The sequence below is a fragment of the Solanum tuberosum genome, unplaced genomic scaffold, assembly GCF_000226075.1.
Source record: "Solanum tuberosum cultivar DM 1-3 516 R44 unplaced genomic scaffold, SolTub_3.0 scf00274, whole genome shotgun sequence".
In the NCBI taxonomy this organism is placed as follows: Eukaryota; Viridiplantae; Streptophyta; class Magnoliopsida; order Solanales; family Solanaceae; genus Solanum; species Solanum tuberosum.
The window spans coordinates 299102-314810 of NW_006239198.1; the positions used below are offsets into that span (position 1 = coordinate 299102).

The following is a 15709-nucleotide window of genomic DNA, read 5'->3' on the forward strand; positions in this document are numbered from 1 at the left end:
TTTTTCTTTGCACCCCCCCCCCCCCCCCCCCCCCCAACTAACGTTACATCGCGATTTGTGTTCTTAATTCATTTGCAACATTCCTGTCTTGCAGGGAGTTCCGGTTGATGTGACCCATGGGCTGAGCGTTGACTTTGTTTGGAAGAGTACGAGCTTTGACAGGATGCAGACTGCAATGAAAACTTTTGCTGTGGATGAGACAAGTGTTAGTGGGTGAGTGAGAATGTCTGAATTTACTAAAAGAAGTTTAAAGAAAATGATACATGTCCTTCTCCCTCTTGTTTGCGTTATTTTGCTTTAAATTTGTACTTCTACATCTTGCTTATACACATCTCATACTTGCTTTCTGACTTTCTTCCAAGGGTTGATATACTGTGATTCTTGGAGGCATTTATGTAGCAAGAATTCACTATTCCTGCTTTACTTTGCTGTTGCTGAATGTGATAGATAATTCACTTTGCTTTGCTGTCCAGTCTTGGTGTCACGAGGGAACTTTGAAGTATATGATATAGCTGTAGTTTTTCATACTTGATGACCTTTAGCAGATAATTTTGCTTGTGTCAACCAGATTATAACTTTTTTATTAGGATACTTGTGTTTGATTCATTGATTCTACTATGTAGGTATATTTACCATCACCTGCTAGGTCACGAAGTTGAGATGCAGATGGTTCGGAATACAGTTCCTCGCCGTTTTGGTGCTCCTGGTCTTCCAGAGCTTAACGCTTCTCAGGTTGGCGGTTCTGTCTTTCTTTGAAGTTTTAACTCGTTTCTCAAACAGAAGAGTTGTCTATCAAGTTTCAGTATCTATCTTGCTCCTACCCGTTTTTCAGGAATATTTTTAATATGTATTTGGGGGCAAGTTCATAGTTGCAAGTGCACACCTTAGGAATAGAAGTTATGGGATTTATACACGTGCACACTTGTGCATCTAGAGAGCTACACATGTTATGATAGTTATGTTAGCTGACTTTGAGATTCTTACTAATTATTATTTAGTTGCTTGCATCATGAATGTCACCACCTGCATCCAATTTGTTGGTAGTCTTGTTTGGTCACTCTGCTCACAAAGTTTTCCCTCCGCTCAGCTGTTAGTTTATTAGCCTGAGAGTGGTGCCTCAAATCTGCTTGCTCCAACCCCCAAAAAGAGAAGGGGGAAAAATGGTCACCCCATCACATTTCTGATGGATAGAAATGAATAAGAGGAATAATATTGTCTTATAGTACATGTGCATTTTTCTAGGTTTTTGCTGTAAAAAGTGTTCTCCAAAAGCCCGTCAGTTTAATTCAAGGTCCGCCTGGTACGGGAAAAACTGTTACCTCCGCTGCCATCGTGTATCATATGGCCAAGCAAGGCCAGGGTCAGGTAAGTTAATTGTTCTACAAGTTGACCTTGTTTTCATTGTTTAGTGTAACCCCTTGATTCTAAGCATATTCTCTACCGTTTCTTTGACAATTTTTCATCAGGTTTTGGTCTGTGCACCCAGTAACGTGGCTGTGGACCAATTAGCAGAGAAAATAAGTGCTACTGGACTGAAGGTGAGGAGCAGCATTTGTGTGTATCTCCCTCTGCTGGATAGCTTTCATTGAACTATTCTAACAATTTCTCATTCACTATTTTTTTTTGTATAGAAGATTCTAAGATTATGCATCAAAAATAAAATACTCACTACTAGGTCCAGAAAAATAACATTCAGTCATTATTTTTGCTTGGTTATCAACACATGTTTCTTTGTTGTTGTATAATGGAAGTAGCCTATTGAAATTTGAACTATTCTTCCTTGTCTTTTTGACATCACATATTCCTTTTCCCCCTCCTCTACCCCCTTTCCATATGTTGATTGGTCAGGAGTACTTTTCCATAACCTGAAGGCGCCTTGTTGATTGCTATATAACCACACAAGTAAAGGAAAAAGAAAGAGAAATCAAAAGTATTGAGAACATAGGAGTCACGGAAAATGAATAGAAACGCCATCAAATGTTGGATTCTTCAGCTCTTTTCTTATGAATTATTTTCTCCCAGGTTGTAAGGCTCTGTGCTAAGTCGAGAGAAGCTGTCAGTTCTCCTGTTGAGCATTTAACCCTTCACTATCAGGTTAGTTCTTTTGTGAATTATCACACACTTACGTATAAGTTTTCTTTCAGAACCTTTTATATTCTTTTCTCTCCATCCATTCTTCAACTCATTGTCCATGTAGGTTCGTCATCTTGACACATCCGAGAAGAGTGAACTTTACAAGTTACAGCAACTGAAGGATGAACAAGGTTGGTGTTCCCTTCTAGTTTGTTTATGCTTTATGGATATTGGTGTTCCAATTGGACTTGTTAGCTTGAAGACTTTGGTTTTCTATGTACATACATGATCACCTGTTTGCAGCATTGGTAAATGTGTGCACATTTTCCAAATTCATTTAATTTATTGATGTTCAGGAGAACTCTCCAGCGGTGATGAGAAGAAATATAAAGCTCTGAAACGGGCTACAGAGAGGGAGATTGCTCAAAGTGCTGATGTGATTTGTTGCACCTGTGTTGGTGCTGGAGATCCTAGATTGGCAAATTTTAGATTCCGTCAGGTTGGTTTGCCTCAGAAGTAAAGATGTTGAGGATCTTTAGCTCTTTTCTCACTTTCTTATCCATTTAGTTTTTTGTGTGTGTGCTTTTTCATTCATTTGGATGTTTCCTTGATGGTTTCAACATCTCTGCTATGCAACCTTATTGTAGGTGCTCATTGATGAGTCCACTCAAGCAGGTGAACCTGAATGCCTTATTCCTTTGGTTCTTGGAGCAAAGCAGGTAACTGCTGCTATTTATTTCATATTGAGGTATGGCTATACATATAGGAGATACTTACTGTAATGTATGTGCTAGATTGTCCTCGTTGGTGATCACTGCCAGCTTGGACCTGTCATTATGTGCAAGAAAGCTGCACGGGCTGGACTTGCTCAATCCCTGTTTGAACGTCTTGTACTGCTGGGTGTGAAGCCAATCAGGTTGCAGGTGATTTTCTGGGAGTTTTTTTTTATGCATAAACTTTTCTGGGATTTATGAGGTTGGATTGAATTATGAGATCCAGTGTTTTCTCTTGTTCCTCATGCAATTGATATAAAGATTTGAAGCGCTCATGTGTTTTATGTAGACCGTTATTTCTTCTTACCTTTTTTCTGGGTGAGGTGTTTATGGACACCAATATTCAAAACTTCTTCAATGTCCCACTATCTTTTTTCTTCAATATGAGGAGGATTAAATATATATATATATATATATATATATATATTGATAACCGTGGTGTCGGGGACAACTTGCACGCACCTCGACTAATTTCACGGGATACCTGTCACCTCCCGCAAGCAACAGGTACCAGAATTCTCTGTCCACCAAGGCTCTAGGACAAAAGATTTCTAGTTTTAAGTGTGTGATATTCCCATGCTTCATACCAAATTGTGTAGAGGTATTAGCAAGTCCCTATCCTGCTTAAACTTAGATGTCAGTCATTGAGTTTCTGTGCATGCCATTCTAGCCCTTTTAATTTGCCTGACAAAGTACAGTCGTAGATACTCTGCTTCCATTCCTTTCATGATTGTCTATGATTAACTTATTGATTATTGTCTATGCTGTTCAGACTCCTCTTTACTGTTAAATGTTTGTACCTTCTCTGCTTTTCCCTTTATATTTGCTCAATTGATATATAATGTTGGTTCTCCTGTCCATTGAAATGCAATATTAGGTACAATACCGTATGCATCCTGCACTGTCAGAGTTCCCGTCAAATAGTTTTTACGAAGGTACACTTCAAAATGGTGTAACCATCAATGAGAGACAATCATTAGGCATTGATTTTCCTTGGCCTGTGCCAAACCGTCCCATGTTCTTTTATGTCCAGGTATGCTCAATTTTATAAAAACAATTATTGTCCGGGTATTCCCAATTTATCTAGTTGATTTCCTGATGTCCTTCCTAGAGTGAAAAGATGTATATATTTTGTTTCTGTTCTTCCTTGATTATCTTTAGATATTACTGCTATGGCTATGAGATACTAAGGATTATGTGTTGTAGAGATATAGCCATATAGGCTAATGATTTCTTTTTCACTTTCTATTTTGTGTATTCCCATTTTCTGGCTGTATAAAGTCATACGCAGTTGTTAATCTCTATAGATGGGACAAGAGGAGATCAGTTCTAGTGGAACTTCCTATCTAAATAGAACTGAAGCTGCTAGCGTTGAGAAGCTAGTGACTACGTTCCTCAAAAGTGGTGTAGTCCCTAGTCAGGTATGTGGTTGTTTAGATTTTTAACTTGTCATTTCGATGCTGAGGAAGTTAGTACAAAATTTCTGCAAAGTAAAACTTTAAGATGGAATAATCATTTTCAAGCATATATTTAAGAGACACCACAATCCTTAAAAATTGGCAAGACTTAATTTGAAGAAAGGTTTCCTATTTTTAAGTTTAAAAACCTGTACTCACACTTACCTACTTCCAAATGCATAGTGGCAGATAAGTTTTCTTTCCGGTACTATCATTTCCTTTTCTCAGCAATCAAAGTGCCTAGGAGTTGAATAATTCATTTGTATACAACTATGTCTGTATCGTATTTGCCAGATTGGAGTTATAACACCATATGAGGGTCAACGAGCATATATTGTAAATTATATGTCTAGAAATGGTGCTTTAAGGCAGCAACTTTACAAGGAAATTGAGGTAACTTGTGAATAGAGGGGCTACTTACGGTTCTCTTAAATTCTTCCAATTAACTGAGTAATTTCTATCACCAGGTTGCAAGTGTAGATTCATTTCAAGGAAGAGAAAAAGATTATATCATCTTGTCTTGTGTCAGGAGCAATGAACATCAGGTTGGTATAGATATCCAGAATTATCTGTTTTCACTTGCTGTTCATGTTAATATGATACCAATGTGGTTTAGTGTGTTGATAGTTTGTAATTGTTAGAATAGAATAGGTATACACAATCCTATACAGAATAGGAATAGTTTATAGTCTCCTAATTGGTAAGGAATTGTATCAGTGTCTATAAATAGGGTTCTCTATGTAATAATTGAAACACAATTTCAATAATATTCTTTTCATATATTTCTCACATGGTATCAGTGCAGGGCCCGACTCACCCGATGTTGGGGCCCCCAAAATACAAATTGCCCACGCAACAGATGCTAAGCACTGGGCGTGAGGTGGGGTGTTAAAGAATGACAAAAGTCCCACATCGGTGGTTAATGAGATGGGTGGACTCCTTATAAGGCTTGGGCTATCCTCCTCCCTTTGAGCTAGCTTTTGGGGTGTGAGTTAGGCCCAAGACCTAATTTAACATGGTATCAAAGCAATTATGAGAAAAAAAAATGTTTTTGCAGTTTTTCCGGTAACCTAAGTGGCTGTCCGAGTAATTAATTTTTCCGTCACTGTTTTTCGAAAATCAACACCACCACTAGGTGCGGAAATCTCCGGCGAGCAAAGCCCAGTCAATCTCACCGGAAACAACTGCCACACGCGCCCTCACGCGCCGCCAGAATAAATTCTCCGGCAAGCTTGTCAGGTCTGTCTTTTCCGGGCATTTTTTTCTTTTTCCAGTGGGGTCGCCTCTTCATTCCGAGGCTGCCCATATATTTTTTTCCTCATTCCGACCAATATTTGGCGATTAGATCTACTTTTCCGGCAACAGCCCTATTTTCCAGATTTCGACAAAAAAAAATCCTTTTTTTTTTGGCTACATATTCTAATTTCACAACATGTCTTTAGGGATTGATACTTTTGGCTCCAAGAATATAGGAATTGGAAGTTCAAGCCCTATGATCACTTCAGAACCATTAATGGGAAGCTCAAACTATTTGGCTTGGGCTTCCTCGGTTGAGTTGTGGTGCAAGGGTCAAGGTGTCCAAGATCACTTAACGAACATTGCCTGTGTGGTAGATGAAAAGGTAAAGGCTAGTGGGGAAGATGCAAAAGTCAACGCACAATGGTAGAAGGTTGATGCTCAGTTATGTAGTCTCCTATGGCGATCTATTGATTCCAAGTTGATGCCTTTGTTCCGTCCATTCTAAACATATTATTCAGTTTGGGAAAAGGCTCGTGCTTTATACACTAATGACATATCTCGATTTTATGATGTGATATCTCGTATGACCAACTTAAAGAAACAAGAATCAGATATGTCCACCTACTTGGGACAAGTACAGGCAGTCATGGAGGAATCTGATACATTGATGCCAGTCACTACGGACGTGCAAAAACAACAAAACCACAGACATACATTGTTTCTAGTTTTTACACTTGCTGGACTTCCTACTGACCATGATTCAGTGCGTGATTAGATTTTAGCTAGCCCTACAATTCCTACAGTTGATGAATTATTCTCTCGTCTACTTCGTCTTGCCGCGCCTTCCAGCCACAAAGCAGTTTCATCATCGACTATTGACTCATCTGCTCTCGCATCTCAAACAATAGAAAAACGAACATATCAATCTTGGAAAACCTCGGTCCAAGTGTAGTTATTGTCATAAGTCTGGACACACTCGTGACATATGTCATAATTTGCATGGTCCACCACCCAATTATGATCATGTTGTTCTAAAGGAATATAATGAGTTCCTTCGTATTCGTACAAGTAAGCAGACATCTCCACCAGAAGCATTTGGTGCTCCGCTTGATCGACCATCCCATAATGCTCATATTGCTCAATCAGAATATGATGAGTTCCTTCAATATCGAGCAAGTAAGCAAACGTCTCCACACGTAGCTTCGGTTGTTCAACATAATGTTGTTGCGGGTAATTCTTTTGCTTGTGTTTCACAGTCTCATACTCATGGGTCATGGACTCGGGCGCTTCTGATCATATTTCTGGTAACAAATCACTTCTATCAGATATTGTTTATTCACAATCTCTTCCTACTATTACTTTGGCCAATGGGATCCAAACAAAACCAAAAGGGGTTGGAAAAGCCACACCCCTTTCTTCTGTCACTCTAGACTCTGTTCTTTATGTATCTGGCATCTGTTAGTCGTTTGACACGTGCCCTACATTGTAGCATCACCTTTTTTGCTGATTCTTTTCTTATGCAGGACCGCAATACGGGACAGATGATTTTTTGAGAATTGGTAAACATTGTATTCTTCAGCATTAAGGATATGCTGGGGACCTTTAAAAAATTTAGAAAAGAACAAAAAGCATAATACTTACAAGGATCCTAAGAGTTCTAAAAGTTGATTTGAATCCTCTAATCCTATCTCTTTACACCAAAAATATAGAGATACAATGCAATTTCATTTAACCTTGTGAATGGAATTGGATATATCTTTAAAATTCCTACTATTCCTCTCCTTCCACACTGTCCACCAAATGCAATGTGGAATCAAATTCCATCAGGTCTTCTGTCTCTTGCTACCTCCTCTCCTGATCCAACAACTAAGTAAATCAGCTATATGTTCGGGCATAGTCCATTTCACTTCTAAATAGTTGAGAAACATGGACCATATTTGTGCTGTGAAAGTACAATGTAAGAATAGGTGACTGTTAGTTTCCCCCGTCTTTCCACATAAAGAGCACCACGGAAGTATGATCTTTCTTTTCTTCCTCAAGACTTCATGTGTCAAGCATGCCTTTCTAATGACCAGCCAAGTAAAGCATTTAACTTTTGTTGGTGCTGCAGTCCTCCAGATATTTTTCCATGAACTCTGGTATCTGCTACTTTGCGAGTTGCACTCCTTTTTATATGCCCTGCCAACTGTGAAGATCCCATCCTTACTGTGTGACCATCTAACAACATCATTGTCAGTATTGGTGCCTGCAAAATCCCCCACTTCCTCCAACAATTTGGCTACTCTCTCTATTTCCCAATCATTTAGAAGTCTTCTGAAATAAAGATTCCAACCTTGTACTGTCCAACAATCACTAATCATTGCCTTAGAATTGGTGCACAAAATAAATAGATCAGGAAACAGGTCTTTCAGGGGGGTTTGTTTGATCCATACATCCCACCAGAATCTAGTTCTACTTCCATCCCCCACCTTGATATGTAAATTTGCTTCTAACTTGGGCCATAAGTTTCTAATAGCTCTCCAAACCCCCGCTCCATAAGCATTCGTGCAGATGATTGGCACAGGACATGAATCGCAAGGCCTTTACTATCTTACCTCTTCAAATTCCTTCGCAGCATGCTCTGTTACAGATCCTCCAGACCTCATTCACAAACGTTTGGGACATCTGAGTCTATCCAAACTGCAACAGATAGTGCCTAGTTTATCTAAATTAGATTGTGAGTCATGTCAACTTGGGAAACATACTCGTGCCATATTTTCACGTGGTATTGAGGGTCGTTCAGAGTCAATTTTTTCATTAGTTCATTCTGATATTTTGGGTCCTAGTAGAGTTAGTTCCACTTTAGGATTTCGTTATTTTGTTAGTTTCATTGATGATTATTCGAGACGCACTTGGGTTTTCTTAATGAAAGATCGTTCTGAGTTATTTTCTATATTTAAAAGTTTCTTTGCTGAAATACAAAATCAGTTTGGTGTTTCTATTCGTACTTTTCGTAGTGATAATGCCTTAGAATACTTATCATCCCAGTTTCAGGAGTTTTGTCTCACCAAGGAATTATTCACCAACATCTTGTCCATACACTCCCCAGCAAAATGGTGTAGCAGAAGAAAGAATAGGCATCTCATTGAGATTGCTCGCACTCTCCTCATTGAATCCCATGTTCCGCTGCGTTTTCGGGGGGATGCAGTCCTTTCATCTTGTTATTTAATTAATAGAATGCCCTTATCTTTTATTCAGAATCAGATTCCACATTCCATACTGTATCCTCAGTCACATCTCTATTCTATCCCTCCTCGTGTATTTGGGAGCACATGCTTTGTTCATAACTTATCCCCAGGAAAAGATAAATTATCCCCTCGTGCTCTTTCATGTGTCTTTCTTGGTTACTCTCGAGTTCAAAAAGGGTATCGTTGTTGTTCACATGATCTCCGCCGATATCTGATGTCTGCCGATGTAACATTCTTTGAATCTCAACCTTATTACAGATCTTCTGATCATCCTGATGTCTCTGAGGTCTTACCCATACCTCAAGTCTTGCCTGTATCGACTTTTGAGGGACCTACAGTTACTTATCCATCTTCAGTTGTCGTGCCACCACTCCTAACTTATCATTGGCCCACGTCCAGCAATAGTCTCAAATGATTCATGTCATGCGCCGGACCCTGCTCCTACTGTGGCCTTGCCTCCTGCTACCCAATCGATTACACTTCAAAAAGGTATACGATCTACTCGAAATACTAATCCACATTATACTTTCTTAAGTTACCATCGTTTATCTTCACCCATTATGCCTTTGTATCATCTTTGTCCTCTATTTCCATCCCTAAGACTACAGGAGAAGCACTTTCTCATTCTGGATGGAGGCAGGCTATGATTGATGAGATGTCTGCTTTACATTCGAGTGGTACTTGGGAGCTTGTCCCCCTTCCTACATGTAAGTCTACTGTTGGTTGTCGTTGGGTTTATGCGGTCAAATTGGTCCAGATGGTCAAGTCGATCGGCTTAAGGCTCGCCTTGTTGCCAAAGGGTATACTCAAATATTTGGGCTAGATTATAGTGACACTTTCTCTCCTGTGGCCAAAATAGCATATGCCCGTCTTTTTCTATCTATGGCTACCGTTCGTCATTGGCCTCTTCATCAATTGGACATTAAGAATGCTTTTTTGCATGGTGATCTTGAGGAAGAAGTCTATATGGAGCAACCACCTGGTTTTGTTGCTCAGGGGGAATCTAGTAGCCTTGTATGTCGATTGCGTCGATCACTCTATGGTCTGAAATAGTCTCCTCGAGATTAGTTTGGGAAGTTCGGCACAGTAATTTAGGAGTTTGGTATGACTCGTAGTGGAGCTGATCACTCTGTGTTTTATCGGCATTCAACACCAAATTTGTGTATCTATTTGGTTGTTTACGTTGATGATATCGTTATCACCGGCAATGATCAAGTTGGTATCACTAATTTGAAGCAGTATCTCTTTCAACATTTCCAAACTAAAGACCTCGGCAGACTGAAGTATTTTCTAGGTATTGAGGTTGCTCAGTCTAGATCAGGTATTGTTATTTCTCAATGCAAGTATGCTTTAGACATTCTTGAGGAGACAGGAATGATGGGATGTAAACCCATTGACACTCCTATGGATCCGAATGTTAAACTCCTTCCCGGACAAGGGGAGCAACTCATTAATCCTGAAAGGTATAGACAGTTGGTTGGAAAGTTGAATTATCTCACAGTGACTAGACCAGACATCTCTTTTCCTATGAGTGTTGTAAGTCAGTTTATGACTTCTCCTTGTGATAGTCATTGGGATGCAGTTGTTCGTATTCTGCGATATATAAAGTCAGCTCCTGGTAAAGGACTACTCTTCGAGGATCAAGGCCATGAGCATATCACTGGATATACAGATGCTGATTGGGCAGGATCACCCTTTGATAGACGTTCTACATCCGGATATTGTGCTTTAGTAGGAGGTAATTTGGTGTCATGGAAGAGTAAGAAACAGAGTGTGGTTGCTCGATCCAGTGCGGAAGCAGAATATCGAGCAATGGCATTAGCAACTTGTGAGCTAGTTTGGATCAAACAGTTGCTTGGAGAAACCAGTCATATGGAACTTGTGTGTGATAATTAAGCGGCCCTTCATATCGCATCAAATCCAGTGTTTCATGAGAGGACTAAGCACATTGAGATTGATTGTCACTTTGTTAGAGAAAAGATACTCTCAGGAGATATTGTTACCAAATTTGTGAAGTCAAATGATCAACTTGTAGATATCTTCACCAAGTCCCTCATCGGTCCTCGTATTAATTACATTTGTAACAAGCTAGGTACATATAATTTGTATGCACCAGCTTGAGGGGGAGTGTTAGAATAGAATAGGTATACACAATCCTACACAGAATATGAATAGTTTATAGTCTCCTAATTGGTAAGGAATTGTATCATAGTGTCTATAAATAGGGTTCTCTATGTAATAATTAAAACACAATTTCAATAATATTCTTTTCATCTATTTCTCACAGTAATCTTCATGTGATGTTTGCTCCTTTCTTTCCCGCTCTTTCCATGGCATGTATGCATCATAACCTTTGATTTTTTGCATTCCATCTTTTTTAAAGTGTTAAAAGGCTAGTTTTTCACCCCTTTTTTATTTGGAGGTACAAGAGGTAGACTGGGTTTCTTATACTTTGTTGGTTGTTCTGGCCATAAAGTTATGTAAAACAAAAAAAACATGCTGTGCAAAACGTCCCATATTGCCAGTGCCTTATAAATAACTGTTGAACTTATAGTTTACTTGCTATTCATTTCAGGGCATTGGGTTTCTGAATGATCCTCGCAGGCTTAATGTTGCTCTTACACGTGCTCGTTATGGAATCGTTATCCTAGGAAATCCTAAAGTGTTGAGCAAGCAGCCTCTCTGGAATGGCTTGCTGACACACTACAAGGTAATTTCTTAAATAGTTCTGAAAGAAAATGCTTAAGGTAACTTTTTCTTTCTTTTTTTTCGATTGTAATGCTGATTTTTAAAATGCTTATTACCTAATATTCTGCATTTCATGATTATTCTAAACTGAGGTGTTGTTGAACTGGAAATTTTTGACATTTTGCTCATTGCGTGTTATTTTTGGGCCAATCCTCTTTGGAAGAGGGTGTTGTATTGCTGAGTTTGTCTGACTACATCATTATTGCTTTAAACTCTTGGAATCACTTCAATATCTCTTCTAGTTTATTACGCCTCAAGATGCTCAAACTTTTACATGTTTGTCAATCAGGAGCATGAATGCTTGGTAGAAGGTCCTTTAAATAACTTAAAGCAAAGCATGGTTCAGTTTCAGAAGCCAAAAAAGGTACTTATAGGTTTTTATATGTTCTTTCTAAGTTTGATGTTTGTGCCTCAGCAGAATGTATCATATTGTGGTTCTGATGTGGTGTTGATCTTTCGCATCATTGGTTTTGCAGATCTACAATGACCGCAGGCTTTTCTTTGGTGGTGGACCTGGAATTGTTCCTAGTGATAATTATGGATCTCCTGCCTCATCAAACCCCAATGCTGACAGGCGAAGTAGTCACTCTAGGGGTATGTTGGATTTTAATTTTTCTCCTATTGGCTTACTTTACACTCATAATTCAGTTGCTTTGATCTGTATAGTAGGAAATGTTATGATATGGATGTGACTATTTCCATATGGATCTCATTAGTCATGCATGTTTCCTGTAAAATTGCTATTTGTGGAATTTCTTTTGAGATGATGACTCCCCCCACCCCCCCAAAAAAAATGAGGTACCATATTGACGCAATTGGGGATAAACCCGTATACAAGCATAGACAAAGTAGATGATTCAGATTAGAATGTGATTTTCTAAAAAAGTACCTACTCGAAATGGGAATCCTGTAGGTGCTCCAAAAATTATACATCATAATGGTCCTCGTAATTGGGTAGAAAGCAGTTGTTTGGTGTTGATGATTCCACGCTGAGCAGGTTTCATCATCTGATAAGGTTGTTAGAATCCAAGCTACCTCCTTTCCCTGCCAAGTTTTCTTGAATTAGTGCCGGAAAGTGAAAGCATGTGTTATGTTCCAAATTACAGTGTGTTCATACATCTAGTCCTGTCTTATGGCTCAGGTTTTGAACTTTTTATCTTTTTAATAGGTTCTTACATGGCACCTGGTCCATCCAATGGTACTCACAGACCCGGTGTCTATTCTTCTGGTTATCCAATGCCTCGAGTTCCCATCTCCCCTTACCATGGCGGCCCTCCCCAACCGTATGCAATTCCTGCTCGTGATGCTATACACGGGCCTGTTGGAGCGGTACCTCATGTTCCACATCCAGGTAACCGGGGTTTTGGTGCCGGGCGTGGGAATGCCAATGCTCCGATTGGTAGCCATCTTTCTCACCAGCAAGCTTCCCAGCAACCTATTGGAAGTCATGGGCCTAACTTCAACTTTTCTGCACTTGAAAATCCAAACACTCAACCATCTGGCGGAGGACCTTTATCTCAACCTGGATATGCTTCTAATGTTAGTAAACCTGTTAATTCTTTCACTATTCTATCATATTCTTATTGTTCTAGTAGCAAGCATGTTTTTTTAATTTTAAAAATCATAGATGGCCATTCAAGGACCAAGCCAGACATTTCGCGATGGATTTTCAATGGGTGGCATGTCACAGGTAATCGATTTTGTTAACCACTGTTGTTTGCTTCGCCAAGTATCACATTTATCCTTTAATTTTTTAATCAGGATTTCTTGGGAGATGATTTCAAGAGCCAGGGATCCCATGTTCCATATCATGTTACTGACTTCTCTACACAGGTACTGTCGTACACATTCTCTAGCTGGCAGTTTGTATAATATCTTGACGTTCTCACCCCTGTCCATCTAATTTGTACATTCACTTTTTTCCCTTTTTGTTAAGTAGTACTAACTCAGCTTTGTTTCACTTCCATTCAGGCTTCTCAAAGCGGATATGCTGTTGATTATGTAAATCAGGGAGCACAGGCTGGTTTTCCAGGAAATTATTTGAACCATAATTCACAAGCTGGATACTCACGTTTTGGTTCAGGAAATGAATTTATGTCACAGGTAAGCTGTCCGGCCCCTTGGCCCCTTCATTTCTTGCTCTTTTAGGTCTGTTGGGGGGAAATGGAAGGGGTCGACAGTCTCTTCATAGGTGGTGAACAACTGTTATCTTATGTGGTTTTCTTTGCTGATGTTTCTCTTCTTCCTGTTTACATGGGTCGAATGCTTATGTCATCATTTTGATTGCTCTGCAGGATTACATGGCTCATGGATCCCAAGGTCTCTTCACACAAGCTGGATACAGCGATCCATCACAAGAGGACAGTCCACAAAACCATTTTGGCATGTCCAATGCAAATCCACTTCAGTCTCAGGTTACTGCATTATTAATTCTGCTTGGTAGTTAACAATATCATTGAAAGACCTGCAGATATGAAGTATGCACATCACGTGAAGTCTCCAGCTACTGGGAAGTTCATTCTTCATCAGTATCAAGATTTAGGGGACTTCACGTGTTGCAAAATGCTCCTTTTTATTGGTTAGTTCATCAGTTTAATTAATGTCAATATCAAATTTGTTTCTGTTTTTCTTCAGAGTTTACTCAATCCACTGTACTCTCAGCCTTTTGGGCACTACAACACCCAACCATTGAACATGCAAAGCTCCCAACCTCAACAGCCTCAAGGCTCACAAAATCAGAAACTCCATTACAACGGTTAAGGACCACCAGTTTGTTGCTTAATGGATTATGGGTTTGCATCCAGCAACTTGGTTTGTGCTGTCATGTGTGACTGTATTTTGTGTAAGATGGAGTAAGAGTGCTGAAATTCAGGTCAGTTGGTGACAGCATGATGACTCTGAATGATTTGATTCCGAGGGATGAGGTGGAGGAAGGCTCTCTGATAAAGAAAAGCATGGGCAGCACATCCGGTGCTGAGAAAGGTGAAACAACAGATGTTATCTGCTTGAGTTTGTGTGCTGTGCTAGAGAAGGTGACTGTTTATTCAGGAGAGAACATTACATAGCATGGAATTAGTCGGAGGGTGCCGGTTGTTATTACAGCCATGCATGTAAGCTGCTAGCACTATCGTCCTGTACAGGTATTCTGGCAAACATCAGCATAATCCTTTCAGCTCTTCCTGACATGTAATTAATACTCACTAGTATGTAGACTACGATGGATGTGTTTGTTAATAATGCAGTAGAGCTACTGCTGTTATAGACTCTTAGGTACCTAAGCTTGGGCTGTCAGCCTAAAAATCAACTTAGTTTGAATTTAAATTAGTGATGGAGTTTTTTTTCTGTGGGTGGTTGTTATTTAAAGCACTTAATGGTATAGTCCATGAAAGTATTTAACGTGTTTACCTTGCGTTTAGCGCAGTTTTTCTGGCTGTAGCCATCCCCTTTCTTACCTAGTTGGTGGTGGATTTGCAATCGTTTTTTAAGTAGTATCTATGGCTAAGTTCAAATGGTGTATGTTGGATTTCTTTCGAGTTCTACCTTCCCCCGTACGTTGTTTGTGGGGTTGGGATTCAGACTTGCAACGAAGATAAAATGAAATTTGCTGGAGGCAGATTCAGTTGATCATGAACTTCAATGCTTTTCCTATTGGTTAGTAATAGAAATATGAGGTACAAATTTTCAAATCTAGCATAATTTTGGAAAAAACACAAGTATAAGAAATAGCAGATAGTAACAATGGTCAAGAACAAGAAAACAGATATAACAAAATTTGAAGGACCAAAAACTACGGGAGCAATACTACGAACTACTACTAGTGTAAGTTGTCGAACATCTACCTACCTATTATCCTGGAGTTCATATGAAATAAATGAGAGTTAAATAGCATTTACTATGGAAACAACTTGGGCAAGTACAAATTATTTGCCTATACACCTTACATTCCTAAATATTAGAAATCTGATTAACTGAATTTATTTAAAAGTATTTCACGTTTCAGTAATTCGAAGATGATTTATATAAATGTCTCATTTTTAGGCCACTATTTAGACTGTCCCTAATTTTTAAAATTATTTATGCAAATATAGTCTTGAGACTTGACAAGTCGTTGAACACAGTTTAACGTCTACAAAATTTTAGACTATGGTCTATAATTTTCATTTGATCAAAAGAGATATTTAGATCGTGATCT

General features: G+C 39.1%; 1 protein-coding gene across 1 annotated transcript in view; it reads left to right on the forward strand.

Annotated features, from left to right (window-relative positions):
• Positions 1 to 14968, forward strand: part of LOC102580894 (regulator of nonsense transcripts 1 homolog) — a 19196-nt gene extending 4228 nt beyond the window's left edge. The window contains exons 8-29 of the mRNA XM_006358548.2: positions 95 to 213; positions 624 to 732; positions 1243 to 1365; positions 1467 to 1538; positions 2023 to 2094; positions 2198 to 2264; positions 2430 to 2572; positions 2721 to 2792; positions 2868 to 2996; positions 3724 to 3879; positions 4154 to 4267; positions 4598 to 4696; positions 4771 to 4848; positions 11345 to 11479; positions 11807 to 11881; positions 11994 to 12111; positions 12686 to 13056; positions 13145 to 13207; positions 13279 to 13350; positions 13489 to 13620; positions 13812 to 13931; positions 14152 to 14968. Of these exons, the coding sequence (XP_006358610.1) occupies positions 95 to 213; positions 624 to 732; positions 1243 to 1365; positions 1467 to 1538; positions 2023 to 2094; positions 2198 to 2264; positions 2430 to 2572; positions 2721 to 2792; positions 2868 to 2996; positions 3724 to 3879; positions 4154 to 4267; positions 4598 to 4696; positions 4771 to 4848; positions 11345 to 11479; positions 11807 to 11881; positions 11994 to 12111; positions 12686 to 13056; positions 13145 to 13207; positions 13279 to 13350; positions 13489 to 13620; positions 13812 to 13931; positions 14152 to 14277 (2565 nt within the window). The 3' untranslated portion in view covers positions 14278 to 14968. The remainder of the gene's footprint in view (positions 1 to 94; positions 214 to 623; positions 733 to 1242; positions 1366 to 1466; positions 1539 to 2022; positions 2095 to 2197; positions 2265 to 2429; positions 2573 to 2720; positions 2793 to 2867; positions 2997 to 3723; positions 3880 to 4153; positions 4268 to 4597; positions 4697 to 4770; positions 4849 to 11344; positions 11480 to 11806; positions 11882 to 11993; positions 12112 to 12685; positions 13057 to 13144; positions 13208 to 13278; positions 13351 to 13488; positions 13621 to 13811; positions 13932 to 14151) is intronic.
• Positions 14969 to 15709: the final 741 nt, after the last annotated feature.